Genomic DNA, 17,265 nt, shown 5'->3' on the forward strand with positions numbered 1-17,265 from the left:
AGGTCATTTATTCACATTATTCCACAAATATGACATTATTATATTTCATAGTATGCCTACTCATTTAATCAAAATATTTTCATTTAGACAAGCACATGTACTTACACAATAAAAGCATTATTAATAAGCATATTTAGAGCATAACTACTCAGAAAAGTAAATATAAATCGTCAATTTTTTGTGTTTTTTGAAAAATTTGCCAACATCATTAATGTAAAAACGTGATGCAAGTTCAAACAACTAAATTTAATTTTTTTAGGTGCATTAAGTTCATATGCTAAAAAAAAATTGGTTGTCTGTAAAGTCGGTTTACGGACGATAGTTTAACCTGACAACGTCATAACAAAACATTGATGAAATGATTGCATACTTTAAATGAATCATCTTTATTGAATTATCACAATTTTGTATGGATATAAAGAAGGAGTGAAATGAAATCTACAATTTAATTGATAAATTTTCTTTTATTTGCACTCATTAATTCAAATATGTTTATTACTTTAACGAAGAGATTATTTTAACTATAACTTTTATACATGTTTGTTATTTAACTTCTTCCAATCTATGTTATTCTGTTAAGGATAGGACGATGATAGAAAAAGTAGGAAACGAATGGGAGTGTTTGAAGTTTAATGTGCCTCGAAAAAGTCAAATCGATGGTTGTTCCAATAGAGTGGAAGAGAGATAGATGCGGCGCAAGCGTACAATGAGTGTAACAGGACAAAACGTAACGGGACAAAGCGTAACGGGACAAAGCGTAACGGGACAATGTGTGTAACGGGACAATGAGTCATCCTTTTACGTGCGTGCAGCCGGCGTTCATCGATTTATTAGACGTTGTCACGTCAAAAATTATATTCAATAAACTTTACCATGTAATTTTAATTAATCCATGTCAGATTGATCATTGATTTCATGACTTCTTTTGACGTGACAACGTCTAATAAATCGATGAACACCGGCTGCACGCACGAAAAAGTGTCCCGTTACGCACATTTTCCCGTTACGCTGTGTCCCGTTATTCTCATTGTACACTTGCACCGATTTCATCAATGTTTTGTTATGACGTTGTCACGTTAAACTATCGTCCGTAAACCGACTTTACAGACAACCATTTTTTTATTGTAATTTGGTGCTAAATGCATGTTGGTGTAACGTGCACTTGTGTATCGACGTGTGTTGCGGTGCAGTCTCGTCGGGGACCGAGTGCGGCCGCTGACGACGCGGAGGACGAAGGGCACCGGGGGCGCCCATGGACGCCGGCCCGGCCAAGGGCGAGGCGCTGTGCCGCGTGTGCGGCGACAAGTCGTCGGGCAAGCACTACGGCGTCCCCAGCTGCGACGGCTGCCGCGGCTTCTTCAAGAGGAGCATCCGGCGGTGAGCAGGGTTGTTCCCGGGCGAACAGTGAGGCTGCTTCCGAACCTCGGGTGGAGGGCGCTGACGTACGCAGCATATTCCGGACAGCTGCAGCATACGTACATACATTTATGATGATTGATCAATATGTATGCATGTATTCGTGTATTTATTTATGTACTTATGTATACATGCAGAGGCGCAAACTTATGGGATTCTCTGAAGGGGGGGAGGGGGGCTGCGGAAATAAGACACACCAATTCCTTAACTTGTTAGGTACCTCCATGGACACACCAACTCCCTAACTTGTTACCTCAATGGGACACACAAACTCCCTGCCTTGTTACCTCCATGGGACACACCAACTCCCTGTCTTGTTACCTCCATGGAACACACCAACTCCCTGTCTTGTTACCTCCATGGGACACACCAACTCCCTGTTTTGTTACCTCCATGGGACACACCAACTCCCTGTCTTTACCTCCATGGGAGTCACCAACTCCCTGTCTTGTTACCTCCATAAGACACGCCAACTCATTGTCCTGTTACCTCCATGGGACACACCAACTCCTTGTCTTGTTACCTCCATGGGACACACCAACTCCCTGTCTTGTTACCTCCATGGGACACACCAACTCCCTGTCTTGTTACCTCCATGGGACACACCAAATCCCTGTCTTGTTACCTCCATGGGACACACCAACTCCCTGTCTTGTTACCTCCATGGGACACACCAAATCCCTGTCTTGTTACCTCCATGGGACACACCAACTCCCTGTCTTGTTACCTCCATGGGACACACCAAATCCCTGTCTTGTTACCTCCATGGGACACACCAACTCCCTGTCTTGTTACCTCCATGGGACACACCAAATCCCTGTCTTGTTACCTCCATGGGACACACCAACTCCCTGTCTTGTTACCTCCATGGGACACACCAAATCCCTGTCTTGTTACCTCCATGGGACACACCAACTCTCTGTCTTGTTACCTCCATGGGACACACCAAATCCCTGTCTTGTTACCTCCATGGGACACACCAACTCCCTGTCTTGTTACCTCCATGGGACACACCAACTCCCTGTCTTGTTACCTCCATGGGACTCACAAACTCCCTGTCTTGTTACCTCCATGGGACACACTAACTCCCTGTCTTGTTACCTCCATGGGACACACCAACTCCCTGTATTGTTACCTCCATGGGACACACCAACTCCCTGTCTTGTTACCTCCATGGGACACACCAACTCCCTGTCTTGTTACCTCCATGGGACACACCAACTCCCTGTCTTGTTACCTCCATGGGACACACCAAATCCTTGTCTTGTTACCTCCATGGGACACACCAACTCCCTGTCTTGTTACCTCCATGGGACACACCAAATCCCTGTCTTGTTACCTCCATGGGACACACCAACTCCCTGTCTTGTTACCTCCATGGGACACACCAACTCCCTGTCTTGTTACCTCCATGGGACACACCAACTCCCTGTCTTGTTACCTCCATGGGACACACCAACTCCCCAGGGTCGTCACACAGGCGCACTGTCACTGTGCAGGAACCTGGACTACGTGTGCAAGGAGAGCGGGCGCTGCGTGGTGGACGTCACGAGGAGGAACCAGTGCCAGGCGTGCCGCTTCAACAAGTGCCTTCAGGTCAACATGAAGAAGGACGGTACGTTGTCGATCATCGCCTGCTGCTTCTTCGGAACTGTGTCGCAGAATGCTTTAACTGCATTACTTAATGCATGAGAGCAAATAGAGACTTGTGGTGTCCGTCACTTCCCTTCAAATGTATAGGAGGCTTGTCAAAATCAGAACATTTTATCAGAGAATGGGTTTTTGACTGACCATGCTTTAAAAGTGGCAGACGCAATGGCTGTTATGTTATGGTAAAAAGTTATGAAAAAAATACGCGATAGCTTGTTGAAGCAGTATGTTATGTTGGCTGATACGATGTGTGAGCTGGTGAGCTGTTAGAACACCTGTTTCTCCAAATAACATAGGAATTTATGCATCCAAATGCCTTGTTGAAGTTATTTTTTTTAACACACAAATCCCTTTCTCGAAAAAACAAAAACCTGTGTCCGCCACTGTGTCTACGAACTCATCGGTATAAGGTCTTCAACTCATAATTGTACTGACTGTGAATATAACACTTACGATATGTTATAACATTAAACACGCTTTTTAATTATTTAGTATAATATATAAGACCAATTTGTCTTTTCAAAACCCCATAAAACACTAACACCAGAGCGCAAGAGTTCTACACTACGCAGTTCTCGGACTAATTATAAGTTGCAGGAGTTGAAGTTTCTGGGCTGCAACAGCATGATGATAGTGAGTGCTGCCAAGGTGATGTAGTGGTGACGTCACTCGCTTCTTACGGCTATCGGCGTCCGATTTCCTGTGGCATCCGGTCTCGGATGTTTCGCGAGCGTAGAACGTGACCTGCGGTGTCCCTCGATGTGCTCTCCCCTCTTACCCCCAAATTAATGTTTCTTTTTTAACAGTTAGTTCATTTGTTTATAATGCGAGCGCTTGCAAGCCGAATGTTCCTCCGCCATGTTGGTCGCTCGTACTTAGGGGAAAGTGGTGAAATACCGCACAGGTGGGCAATACCGCACAGCCCCTTTTTTGTGTTAACTGTAGGCTGAGCGCCGCCTTGTACGTGGCACGCTCTAGCGGGAGAGTGGGTGAACTAAGTAGTAAGAGACTATTTTTGTAGTAGCCGTATGAGTGTCGCGACCTGCTCCGAAAGTTTTTTTAACATTTCCTTCTTATTTTGTTGTTTCTTATTTAAGAGGTAAGTACTATTTATATTCAATTTAAGTTTAATTCATATAACTGGTTGGATTCGGCATTTTTTTACGGTAGTTTGCTAAATTCATCGTTTGAATAACGAACTTTGTTTCTTGTTTAGAGGAGCTAAAATGGCGGAACACATCGTGGGGTAATACCGCACAAGTAGGGTGGGTAATAGCGTACACTGTGCGGTATTGCCCCTGTGTTGTTGTTTATGACTAAATATAATTTTAAATATATTTTTCCAGATAGAAAACTAATTTATCATAAAGAATTCCGTTAAAATTTTCTTACAGTCATTTATTTAAAATAGACTAACAGAAATCATGTGTAGGTGCAAAACATTATTTTTAAGCAACTTTGTGTTGCCTGTCAATAAAGGTGAATAATAAAATACAATACATGAACAATATTTTTACTTATTTTTCATATGTTTATGTAGCAAATTTTTTGAATAATTTGGTGTATAAATATTGTCAAGACCCTTATAAAACTACCTGGCATGGTCTTATAAGCCAATTTGGTCGGCTCTTTTAGGCCAACTGTAAGGATTTGTTTTCATGCAGTTGTATGTTACGATACAATGTTACATAGTGGATATAACTCCTACAAGTATTCTTTTAAAACTGTTTTTACAGATGGCGAGGAAGAGAGTGAGAACCACAAATAGAGCGAAATGGACTGCAGAGAGTATGAAGGAAGCATTGAATGCCATGGCAATGGGTCGAGGGCTTAGGGAAGTAGCAAGATCTTTTGGGATTCCTGTATCCACTCTGAAAGATCGGTGCAAATCTGGACGCTCACACGAAGCTAGCTTAGGTAGAAACTCCGTCTTCTCTGCAGCGCAAGAAAAGGAACTAACCAATCATATAATAACGATGGCTAGAATGTTTCATGGAATCACGCCTGTAGATTTTCGCCGAATTGCTTTCGAATTCACTGAGAAAAATTCTATCCGGAATAATTTTAATGCAAGTTCTCGAACAGCTGGAAAAGACTGGCTTCGAGGGTTTCTTAAGCGAAATCCACAAGTCAGCCTTCGCAAGCCAGAAGCAACAAGTTTGAATAGAGTTATTGGGTTCAGTGAAGCTGCTGTAAAAGAGTTTTCTTCAAACCTTGAAACAGTGATGACGAAACACAGATTTCAGGGGTCAAGAATATTCAATATGGATGAGACAGGAATATCTGTTGTTCAGACTCCAAATAAAATTTTGGCGCCCAAAGGCCAAAAACAAATTGGATCACTAACAAGCCTGGAAAGAGGCAAAAACATAACTGTCTGCATGGCTATGAGTGCAAGTGGGTCATACATACCACCGATGTTTGTTTTTCCAAGAGTGAGGATGAGTCCAACTTTGAAGAAGGGAGGTCCTGAAGGGGCAATATATGACTGCTCTAAGAATGGTTGGATCAACGAAGATCTTTTCATTAAATGGCTGGAGCATTTTGAAGCACATGCGAAGCCAACAAAAGAAGACCCAGTGCTGTTGATCACCGATAACCATAACTCTCACAAGACATTAAATGCATTCAATTTTTGTCGAGATCATGGTATTGTTATGATAACGATTCCTCCTCACACCTCACATCGTCTCCAACCACTGGACTTAACATTCTTTGGTCCCTTAAAAAATGCCTACAACCGAGAGTTCGACTTGTTTATTAAGGGAAATGCATTTAAAAGGATAAGGGCAGACGATGTTGCAATGTTGTTCAACAAAGCATTTATGAGGGTTGCAACTATTGAGAAAGGAGTTTCTAGATTCTCTGCTGCAGGAATTTATCCCATGAATCTTGATAAATTCTCAAAGGATGATTTTTCATTCCCTACCACTCAGATAAGTTCCAGGCGTACATCTGACCTTGTAACTGTTTCTGATGATGTCGCAGAGAGAAGTGAAGTCGAGAATAGTCATGATCATACGGTTAGGCCTACAGTCAGTGACAACGAAAACATTCAGGAAGAAAATGTTGTGAATGAATCGAGTGAAAACGCTGAATGTTACCAGAAAACTGTCATTAGGCCTACTGAAAAGGCTTTATCTACTGCTACAATTTCCATTAGATTTTCTGATGTAAATCCCATTCCTTGTCTTAGACCTACAGCTGGACCTTCAGAGGCAACACCTAGGCATCGGTCTAGGCAGCATTCGGTAATTTTCACTGCAACTCCAACTAAAGTTGTGCTTGAAGAAGCTATGAAGAAAAAACAAGCAAAGAACATTAAAAAAAACCTAAAAGCTAAGAAAAGAGAAGCGAATCCTGACAGGCGCATGAGCACCAGCAATAAGAAATTGAAGCTTTACAAGAAAGTAAAGAAAAGTAAGAAAATAAGCAAATTTGGTCCAAAGAAGAAACTTTTTGACACTGCCAGTTCCGATGAAGCAAGTGATGCAGATTCTTTTGCACATTTATGCGATGACAATGATATTGACAATCTTGACCAATTATTTAACCAATGTGCAACTACGCCTACACCTAATTCAAGTGACACGTGCATGTTTTGTAGGGAGTTTGGCAGAAATAAGGAGTTGTGGTTCAGATGTGTTTTTTGTTCGGGATGGGTACATGCTGACTGTAGCGCATCTGACACAGCAGAAAATTTTGTGTGTGACTTTTGCAAAGCTAATTGATTTGGTGGACTGTGAGAGGAAAACATAAAAAAATAATAATTACTTATTATGTAGAAATAATTCTAATGTGAAATTTTCTGGCCTGATATACATGTCTTAGTTTTATATTGTTCCCAAAGTTTTAAATGTAATACAAAGTTTAAATGGAGTATGTAATTTATGCTACATAGTCGGTAGTAAGTTTATGATGTGGTGCTTGTATATAATAATATGGTGTGCGACATTGCCCCATGGTGTGTGCGGTATTTCCCCATGGGGTGGGGAATACCGCACAATTGCATCATTTTGTTTTGTTGTAAAATGTAAATAAACTAATTAGTTTTTGGCAGGTTATATTATAGAGATGCAAAATGTATAGATCTAGGTTCGTATAATTAATCAACATATTTTAAAATAAATAATAAATTTCAATTTATAGCACTTTTTCCTTAAGTGTGCGGTATTTCCCCACTTTCCCCTACAGAACGCAACTTGCAGAATACAGTCTGTTACCAAACAAATGCCAAAGACAGTCGGCGCGTACAAAACTATTCGACACTTGAAGAATATCGAGAACAGAGGTAGGCCCTACATGTATATGCAAATCAACGCGGCGTGAACACGTTCCGTCGCTGCTACTGCTACACCTTATTCACTTCACCACGCCACGCCCGTTCTTCAAGCATCAGTCTTAATTTAGAGCTTAGGAAAACTACGTGTGAATATCACTACTTCAATCAATATGATTCGTTTTCTTCCCAAGTGGGCATTTTGTGTTTCCTTTGCCTTGTTTCCAAAATAACAGATGATAATTATGTAACCTGTCTATAAATTAAGTCAGCTTTTTTATTTTTTTTTATTTTTAAAGAATGCTGAGTTACAGGTTTTTATTTTCTGCGAGTGATCTTGATACATACCTAGTAGGAATAAATTTATTTTCCCATTTCAAGTTATCCTGATCTTAGCAGAAATATAGTTAACTACAACACTAGTAGCACTTAACGACTGTATGAATTATTATTAAAACATTTGCTCTCGGTATACGGCATTTAGTAGAAGTAACTTCGTGAATGGAACGGATGTTGGAGCGGAAATGAGTAACCACGGTGTTGCCATCTGTGGCGAATGGCGTAAACCAAATCTCACAAAGCCAAAGGGAAACTGTGTGATGATTTTTAACAATATGGATAGTATTTTAATAAAACTCCTTGTCTAAAATCACATCCAATGCCGGGGTTTAGCAATTTTTCAAGTCGTGTTCACTTTGATCTGAGCTGTTTCATTATATAGTTCAAAATTTTGTTTTGTAAATTGAATGATTCGATAATCGACGTAGCTGCTCCGGCAACGAATTCTAGAGGCGAGTGCGGAAACTACCGTATGATTCGTGTCAAGAAATGTAATTGAAAACATAATTTGTGTGTATTATATAGACATTATTTTAAAGAATTCTATGTTACATTTCGTATCCGAGTTATCTATTATAAGTGTATTTGCAACATGACCACACATGAATTTGCTCGTTATCGAGGTTTTATGTTACACATCTCTGGCAAGTACTGAAGTAATCGCTCACGTGTTTTTCTTTCTTTTAATTTTCGCTTATACGAGCACTTTATAAATAAAGTGGAATCCACGCGTGACAGAAGTGAATCTTCTTGCTTATTAGGTATAGATAAAGATAAATTATTAGTATTTTTTATTAAACGAGATATAATATTTGAGAATAGTAAGGATGCGGGTATGATCTCAAACTAAAAATAAAACACTCTAATCGAGCATAAATTACACTTACCTATAAAGTCTATTTCACAAGTCTGTACGTTCTTTTAACATTTCAAATTACAGTGTTCACATACCAAAAATAACTTACACTTATAAAGTTAACCTCTTAATTCTAAACATAACCTTTACGTTTTCAATTACACTATTCACAATAAAAGGAATGTAAATTGTAAAGTTAATTACACAAATCAATAACTATTTTCTCCACGAATCAATAAATTGTAGATACTTTAAATAAAATAAAAGATATGTGATAGCGTCAATAGTTAGCCGTTGCGAAAACTGAGGATTAGACAAACACAAGCAGCGTTACGAGAATTCCGTAGCATCACTGCTGCGTCATTTCCATCTCTCCCCTGCCGTCTCCCCTTCAGGCCGTTACAACTAGCTTATAGCATGCTCCGCTACGTACATATCCCCCCTTTCTCTTTGTCGTCTGCCCATTCGACCGTTATCTCGTGCGTTGGAGTGGCGTGGCCGCTGATGCACTCTTCCTCTACCGGTTATCCCACCACGTAACTAACTATTCTGCTCATGCGATCGGAATTTTCGTAGCCCCCTCAGCAAGGAAGTTTCACTTCTAAAGGCACGTCTTCAATTAGAGGAGGAGATTGCAGTTGAATGTGTGCTCGCGCTAAGAAAGCTCGGCGGTGCTCGGAGACTGCGCGCGAGCGAAGCTACCAGCTCCCTCCGAGACGGGTGACAAGGTCCCACGTCACTTGCAGTCGCTCTCTTTGCACCTCTTCCCCCGGTTCCCCTCATCATCGTGCCGGCGCAGACATCACGGCCACTTCGACAAACAAGTGTCTCTCCCCCCGGTCGGGGCTGGAGCGAGGGGTGTCAACACCAGAAGGCAGTTTTCCCATGTCACAATGGCTCTTCATTGCCCCTCGCACCCTCCCGCGCCAGCTCCTGCTCACCCGACACTTTGTGCTCTCTCTCTCTCTCTCTCTCTCTCTCTCTCTCTCTCTCTCTCTCTCTCTCTCTCTCGGCCGTGCTCCTGCAGATAGCCGCTCCTTCCTCGCGGACCAATCAATCACTTAGCTCTGCCACCGCGCACCTCTCCTGTAGCCTAGACACCGTCGGTGCGTCTGAAGCGAGCCTAGAACCGTCGACACTTGTAATTCTCGAAAAAAAATAAAAAAAAAAAAATTACACGTAACTTAGAAACAGCGTAAGTAAGAACGATCGTCGCTTATATAATCGATCGCAAGCTAGAACCATCACAACGTAATCACAGCTTAGAAATGTCCATCACTTAACGTGTGCCACATTTACTTATAACAGTCCTGTAATAGAATCACGTTTACTTTAGAACGCACAACGCTAAACCTTACAACTAAGAACTCTCATAATTTATAAACACACAACTTGTAACTGCCATAAATTAAAAATGCACAGTGCCTAAAAAAATATTACTTATAAACGACAACACTTATAATTATAACGACTTAAAAACACACAAACTAGAACATCCGTGGCTTTTTAAAGTGCAACTTAAAACTACTAAACACATAACTCAGAACTGGCAGCAAACATTTTACAGATCCCGCGCTCGGATACATTTCTAGACAGGCCATCCTGGTTTCAGTTATATGTTGTTCTTCGAGATCACTCGGGCAAATGCTACATGTATTATCTGTTCTCTGTCCCATATCCCTGGATCGTGATTTGTGGTTCGGTCTCTAATGATTTCTCTGTCAGCAATGAGACGTATAGCTCGCACAGTTTTTAAAAAAATTACAGCATAATCGATAAACAACAATTGGCAATTGCATACAGTGTTGAATAGTTGCAAGGGACATGCTTTAAATTCCAGCATATATTTGAAATTATATATTTTATTGTGGGATAAGAACGGGAGATAAAAAAAAGTTTATATTCTTTTAGTCTGTGTTTGAATAATGGTTTAATTCAGTTAATTATTTCCATGGGTTGAGAAGGTGTGGCCAATTCCCTGGAAGTTTAACATTCTTGTGTCAATTTCCTTTCCATAATTGTAGAGATTTCAGCAACCACCTAAAGAATCGTAAATTTTAAAAAACGTAATTTGAAGAAGTGTTTATAGTAAACGTCGTTCTAATACCTAATTGCAGGCGTTAAGTGGAATTACAATACGGGCAAAATGGAAAAAGGAACATTTAAGAAATAAGAAAATTTGAATTCTTGTTTTGTGTAGGTTGTTAAGAGTACTGAAATACCAGTTAGTAATTCATATTTCTCCCGAACACTCTTCAATTTGCACAAGCGGTTATTATTTTATACGTATAGTATCTCGTATCTATATCTAATCAATCTCTCCAGTCATATTAATTTTGATCACTAAATATTTTTAAAATATATATATATTTTTTTGTAAACAAATGAAGCTAAATGTACACGACTGTATTTTTTCTTCTGTTTTCCATAAGATCTTCTAGTCGAATTAAAAAATATCGGGTACGCCTGCAATAATTTTTTTGTTGATACTGTGGCTACCCGCCTTTGTTTATATTGCGGCTCTCACTCCCTCCCCTTATGCAACCCTCCCCCCCCCCCAAACACTACTTCACGCACATCAAACCCTCATCTGTGGTACTAAATAAACACCAGCCCCACTTCACACAAAGAGACATCTGCGCTAATAATTTCATGGCTTGTACGAACCCCATGAGTGACATAAGTGGTGATATCTTAGCTAAGTATATGGTGTGACTGTGTACAAGGTGAGTCTGAATTCGACCGACAAACTTCGGCTGCAGGTTCTTCACGTCTAAATAAATTTAAAATATAAGTGCTTCCCAAGACTCGTATATGCCTTTGAATTTGCAGCTAACCGGTGCTTTTTTTAATGATAAAGAAAATATTTATGATAAAACGCAAACCGTACGAAAGTTCTACGCACATTGCAAATCTTGTCGCTGAAGTAAAATTATTTAATGGAAATAATTTAGTGGAACGTCCTTCTTTCCCATAAATTTATGTGATGCGGGGGCATAATGTGGTTTTTTAAAGGCTGATTATTAATCTATACATCAAAAGAAATGAGAAAGTCGCCTTGTTATATTACCCTATATCCCACCGTTTTCGCCAACAACTGATATAAAATGTAGAAATAAACACTCAACACTAAGCATAGTTTCAAACAGCTGTCTAAAATCAGGGGCACATATTAGGTATCTAGCGCGACCTTGACGGACGGGCAAGCACGGCTTGTGTTGAGTACGTGACCTTGACGGAATGGCAAGGACAATAAGTGTTGAGTACGCAACCTTGAAAAACGGACGAAGACATGGGTGGAGTACGCAACCTTGACGGACGAACGAGGACGCTGCGTGTTGAGTATGTGACCTAGACGGACGAACGAGGATGCTGTGTGTTGCGTATGTGACCTAAACGGACGAGCGAGGATGCTGTGTGTTGAGTACGCGACCTTGACGGATGAACGAGTTTTCTGTGTGTTGAGTACGCATCCTAAAGGACGAGCGAGGATGCTGTGTGTTGAGTACGCAACCTTAATGGACGAGCGAGTATGCTGTATGTTGAGTACGCAACCTTTACGGACGGGCTGTATGTTGAGTATGTGACCTAGACGGACGAGCGAGGATGCTGTGTGTTGCGTATGTGACCTAGACGGACGAGCGAGGATGCTGTGTGTTGAGTACGCGACCTAGACGGACGAGCGGTGACGCCGTGTGTGGAGTACGCGACCTAGACGGACGAGCGGTGACGCCGTGTGTGGAGTACGCGACCTAGACCGACGAGCGGTCACGCCGTGTGTGGAGCACGCGACCTAGACCGACGAGCGGTCACGCCGTGTGTGGAGCACGCGACCTTGACGGACGGGCAGAGACGCCGTGTGTGGTGTGCAAACAGCAGTGCAGCACGAGCGCGCGCCTCGCGGGCAGCCCGGGCCGCCGCACCGCCCCCAGCACCAGCACGGCTACCCGGCGGCGGGGCGCCGCCTCGCGCCCTCGCTGCTGTTCCCGCCGCCGCCGCCGCCCCCGGCTCCGCACTTCCTGGACGTGCCCGCCTACCTGCACCACCCGCTGCTGCACCCGGCGGCGGTGTTCGGTGCCTCGCTGGGTGAGTTTCAGCTGCGCCATCCTGCTGTCAGTTGTGCTCTCTCGCGCTCTTCAATCAGTAGTCAACATTTGCTGAACAGATATTTACTTGGTGTTATCAGGGCCGGCGCGTCCATATAGGCGAACCAGGCAACCGCCTGGGGCGCCAAGTAGCTGGGGGCGGCGCAGCACGACACACAACAGCTCATATAAAATGTTTAACGATCATTGAAACTAGATGAAAATGGATTTTTGTAACAGTTTGGAATGTTTATATTGATATAAGTAATTATTTTAAAGTCCACGGTGACCTGTTCGTGATTTGTAATAAGTAAAAAAGTAAAAAAAAAACACAAGCCTGTTTACATTTGATTGTTGACAAAATCTTAGGCTTACGTGTTGTATTTTGAGGCAAGGAAATTTTTTTTTGTAGTGTCCTGGGGTTGGAGGGGGGGGGGGGGGCATTAAGGTTTTTCGCCTAGGGCGCCAATTTACCTTGCACCGGCCCTGGTATTATCTAATAGTAGGTAAAAGTCAAGCAAGTGTTCATAATTATAATAACATTCCTCATATTTTAAGCTCAAGCGGGTAGAAATTAAAATAACACGGTGGTAGCGCCATCTAGCATACGAAAACAATATGTCGGATCCAAGATGGTGGCCTCCAGCAAACGAAAACAAGATGGCGGACGTGACGTCATACTAGCTGACGATACCTATACATATGTACCTTGGCATTAGCGGTGGCTTCCGTAGAGGAAGGATCCATAGCCATTTTTTTTTTTTTGCTCACGCCGAATTCGAGTCGAGGTCTCTATGACGTAAGTGTGTTTTAAAATTAAAATTTTATTAAAATTGTATTTAATAATTTTTATTTATTTTTTATTTTTTCTGATATTTAATGATAATAATAAATGATGGATTATCAATATGGCGGATATGACATCATAATCCAAGATGGCGGATGTGTCGTAAGCAATATTTTTATTAAAATTTTATTTAAATTGTAATTAAAAATTTTTAAAATTTTTTATCAATAAATTAAATGTTTACTCTCGCCGGGAATAGAACCGAGGACTGAGATGGATTCGAAAACAAAAGATTTCAGTTAAGCTTTTTTTTTATTTTTTCGGAATTTTTGGTAAAAAATTTAATAATTTCAAGTTTGCAGTCAAGGTCATGACCTAGGCGGCTTAGGACGGCTTGCATTTAGGAGTCTTAATCAGTTTTTTTGGAATTTTGGTACTTTCACAGGCCAATGTAGTTTGAGGCATTTATAATTTCAATTTGTTTTTATTTTTTGAGGAATAAAATGGGAAATTTTCTCGGAAAACTGGGATTTTCCCCTCAAAATAGGGACTTTTTAGAAATTTTGAGTAATTTTAAGTAATTTTGGAGGAATTTTGAGGAATTTGACACCAAGATGGTCGCCGTGACGTCACAATCCAAGATGGCGGACAGTGTCTCCGCCTCTACACACAGAACCTAAGCCCTGAACCGACAAACATATACTACGTACTAATGTGCGTAACTATTTAAAACAAAATTTTGTGATAACACGTTACGTCCGTAATTCAGAGTTCGTCTTCAATAAAAATCATTACGGTAATGTACCCGTGAAAAGTGAGTTGTAACCCGCTAGATGACAGGAAACACTGCACTGAAATGAAAACAGACAGCAAAGAACAACTCCGAGCGAACTAAGAACGCCGACCTGGCCGCCAAGGTCGACAGCCGGAGCTTCACCCGGGAAAACCCGAGCGTCTCGGTTGCGTGCCGGACTACGGAATGTGCCGAACAACAAAGACGTTGCACCGTAACTGTACGCGCGCGCGTGTGCGCGTGTGCGCTCGTGTTGCAGGCCTGCATCTGCAGCTGCAACCCGCGTGCGCCGCGCACCTGGCGGCCCCGCAGCTGCGGCCGGGGGCGGCGTCCCCCGCCGCCGAGGACGAGGTCACCAGCTCCGAGGAGGCGGGCCTGCTCCGCCGCCGCCGCGACTCCAGCCCCGCCCCCGCCGACCCCCGAGGTGCTCCATCGAGCTCCGACCTTTTTCCGCACACACATTTATTTATTTTTTTGGAACTTCTACAAAATATTCTTTTGGAAACCAGTTACCCAGAAATAGTTTGTAATACTACAAAAAAAAATGGGTGCGTGTATTTATGTACACCCAGGGGCATGGGCGCAAATCTATAGGATTTCCAGGGGGGCCCCGTGAATTCTGTGGTTTAAAAATTTTGCGCTAGAGGTCAACCGAAACAAGTCTTCTCTGGATGATAAGCTCGTATGTTATACACTTAATTTTTACGTAAGTGATATTAACAATAAATCAGAGCAACATATGTTTTAGTAATTATTAATTAATGACTATAAGAAATGATCTCTCAAACATGTTTGAATAATTTGCTAACCTAAATACATAAAATATCCATGAAAAAATATATTAAAATAATATACGTGAATATAACGCTGTCCGTCAGTCTGTCTGTCCGTCTGCCACCAGGCTGTATCTCATGAACAGTGATAGTTAGACACAAATACTAAAAACATAGTAAAATAAATATTTAAGGAGGCTCCCATGCAACCAACGTGATTTTTTTGTTCGTTTTTGCTCGATATTGAAAACGGCAACAGGTAGACGCTTGAAATATTCACATAATATTTAGTTATATATTCACTTTAAAATAAATGATTAAATTAAAATAAAACAAATATTTAAGGGGGCTCCCATACAACAAACGTGAAAACAGAATAAAATTTCACAAATGATGTATTTCTGTTGCCGCTATAACAAGAAATTCTAAAACAGAATAAAATAAATATTTAAGTGGGGCTACCAATCCCATACAACAGACATGATTTTTTTGCCGTTTTTATAGATAATGGTACAGAACCCTTCGTGTGCGAGTTCGACTCGCACTTTGTCGGTTTTTTTTATGCCACATCACATAATTACTGCGATTCAAATGCTGTTCGTGAAATTCTTTGTTCACAGTTTTTGATGCGCCCTAAAAACCCAAAGCTCCAAAGCTAATAAACGGATAAACATCAAATGAACGAATCATATTAAAACCCTTAAAGACTATTTTACTTAGAAAAGGCATCAACCAGGTAAAAAAGAAAAAAAATTAATGACACAAATGAAAAATCTCGGAGATATAACTATGAAATTTATTCTACAGCTAATTGAACCACATACATTTCTCGGCTTATTTTTAGTATAATCAGTATTTTGGCAGTGAATATTATTTAGTTAAAATATACCGCTTGATTAGTTATTAAAGAGACGCGTTTGCTTCCTTATTAACTTAAATACGGATGTGTAACGTTTAAATACTTCTTTCTCAATCTTACTTCTGTTTACTCGTGCAGTGTTACAGTTATCAAATAACAAATGTTATAAAGTGATTATCGGCCATGAATTGTGAAAATTATCGTTTGATAATAAAAGGGGAGTGATTTTAAATTCCATATTGACGAGGAAAAAACATTATTCCCTGTATATTCACATGTAACGTACAGAGCAGCTAGCCTTAAAGAATGGAGATGAGCTAAAAAAATTCCAGAAAATGGTATATAAGTTTCAGTTCGTAAATAAACTAAATTCTGCTATAATTACTGTTAAAGTATTAAGTTGTTTATTTACTGGAAAAAATAACGTTACATAATCACTTAAATAAAACATATTACCTAAATAATAGTCACTACTTATAAAACAATCAAGCTTACCAGGTGAGAATCAGATTCTGTTTTCCGTTTCTTCCGCGTCACGAAATTATCCATGTTGATGTTTGCCAAGAAAGCAGAAGACTGGCGCACACGAGAGCAAAACCACTTTAAAAACAGACTACCTGAAACCTATAATACTGTCGTTTCAGAGGACAAGGTAGTGTGGGTAACAATGGGGAGGAAATGCTAACGGAACCCTACCCTAGCTTCGTCCTTTGGAATGAACGGTTTCTAGGAATTAAGGGTTTCAAAGTTCTCACTGGAAAACTCCATACCATGACTTTCGCAGAAGGGGTAGGGGAAAATAACTACGGAACTCGAATGTAAAGCATGTCAAAGTGTCTGTCATCGTTGTAAATAATAATCTGATATATATGTTGTGTACACCATTAACTTTAAAATCACGAAGTGGGCCCCCCCCCCAAGGAGGGGCCCATGAATTCCAGGGGGGGCCCGGGCCCCCCTGGCCCCCCCGGGATCTACGCCCATGCCCAGGGGCGTAGCCAGGGTTTTTTTTAGGGGTTCAACCCCCCGCCCCCCTTTAGTACCAAATCTTTAATTTATTTATTGTTCATCACTTAAACAAATTTCATATTAAAATTAATAAAAATTTTACCATTACAATATTTAAATTTAAGTACCGAAAACTGCTAAAATAGCACTATTTTACACCTTAAAATCCAAATTTTCCCGGGGGAGGACCCCCGGACCCCCTGCTTTATTACGGGGGGGGGGGGGGGGCGACATGCTTCTTAACACCCGTCATACACAAATCCTGGCTACGCCACTTTGTACACCCGTTAGAAGTTATACTTACTTGGCGTAATAAAAACCAACATTAATTTTGCATACAAATAATTAACAGAAATATAATAATAAAAGTACTGGAGTGATATTATAAATACTGTTGGTAAAGTATAAATTCAAAAAATA

General features: G+C 40.9%; 1 protein-coding gene across 1 annotated transcript in view; it reads left to right on the top strand.

The window, feature by feature from the left end:
• Window positions 1-1,252: 1,252 nt before the first annotated feature.
• LOC134532248 (nuclear receptor subfamily 2 group E member 1-like) overlaps window positions 1,253-17,265 on the top strand; it is a 69,710-nt gene continuing 53,697 nt past the window's right edge. Inside the window, exons 1-4 of the mRNA XM_063368670.1 lie at window positions 1,253-1,377; window positions 2,916-3,031; window positions 12,417-12,626; window positions 14,465-14,629. Of these exons, the coding sequence (XP_063224740.1) occupies window positions 1,253-1,377; window positions 2,916-3,031; window positions 12,417-12,626; window positions 14,465-14,629 (616 nt within the window). The remainder of the gene's footprint in view (window positions 1,378-2,915; window positions 3,032-12,416; window positions 12,627-14,464; window positions 14,630-17,265) is intronic.

Source organism: Bacillus rossius, chromosome 5 (assembly GCF_032445375.1).
Source record: "Bacillus rossius redtenbacheri isolate Brsri chromosome 5, Brsri_v3, whole genome shotgun sequence".
Taxonomy (NCBI): domain Eukaryota; kingdom Metazoa; phylum Arthropoda; class Insecta; order Phasmatodea; family Bacillidae; genus Bacillus; species Bacillus rossius.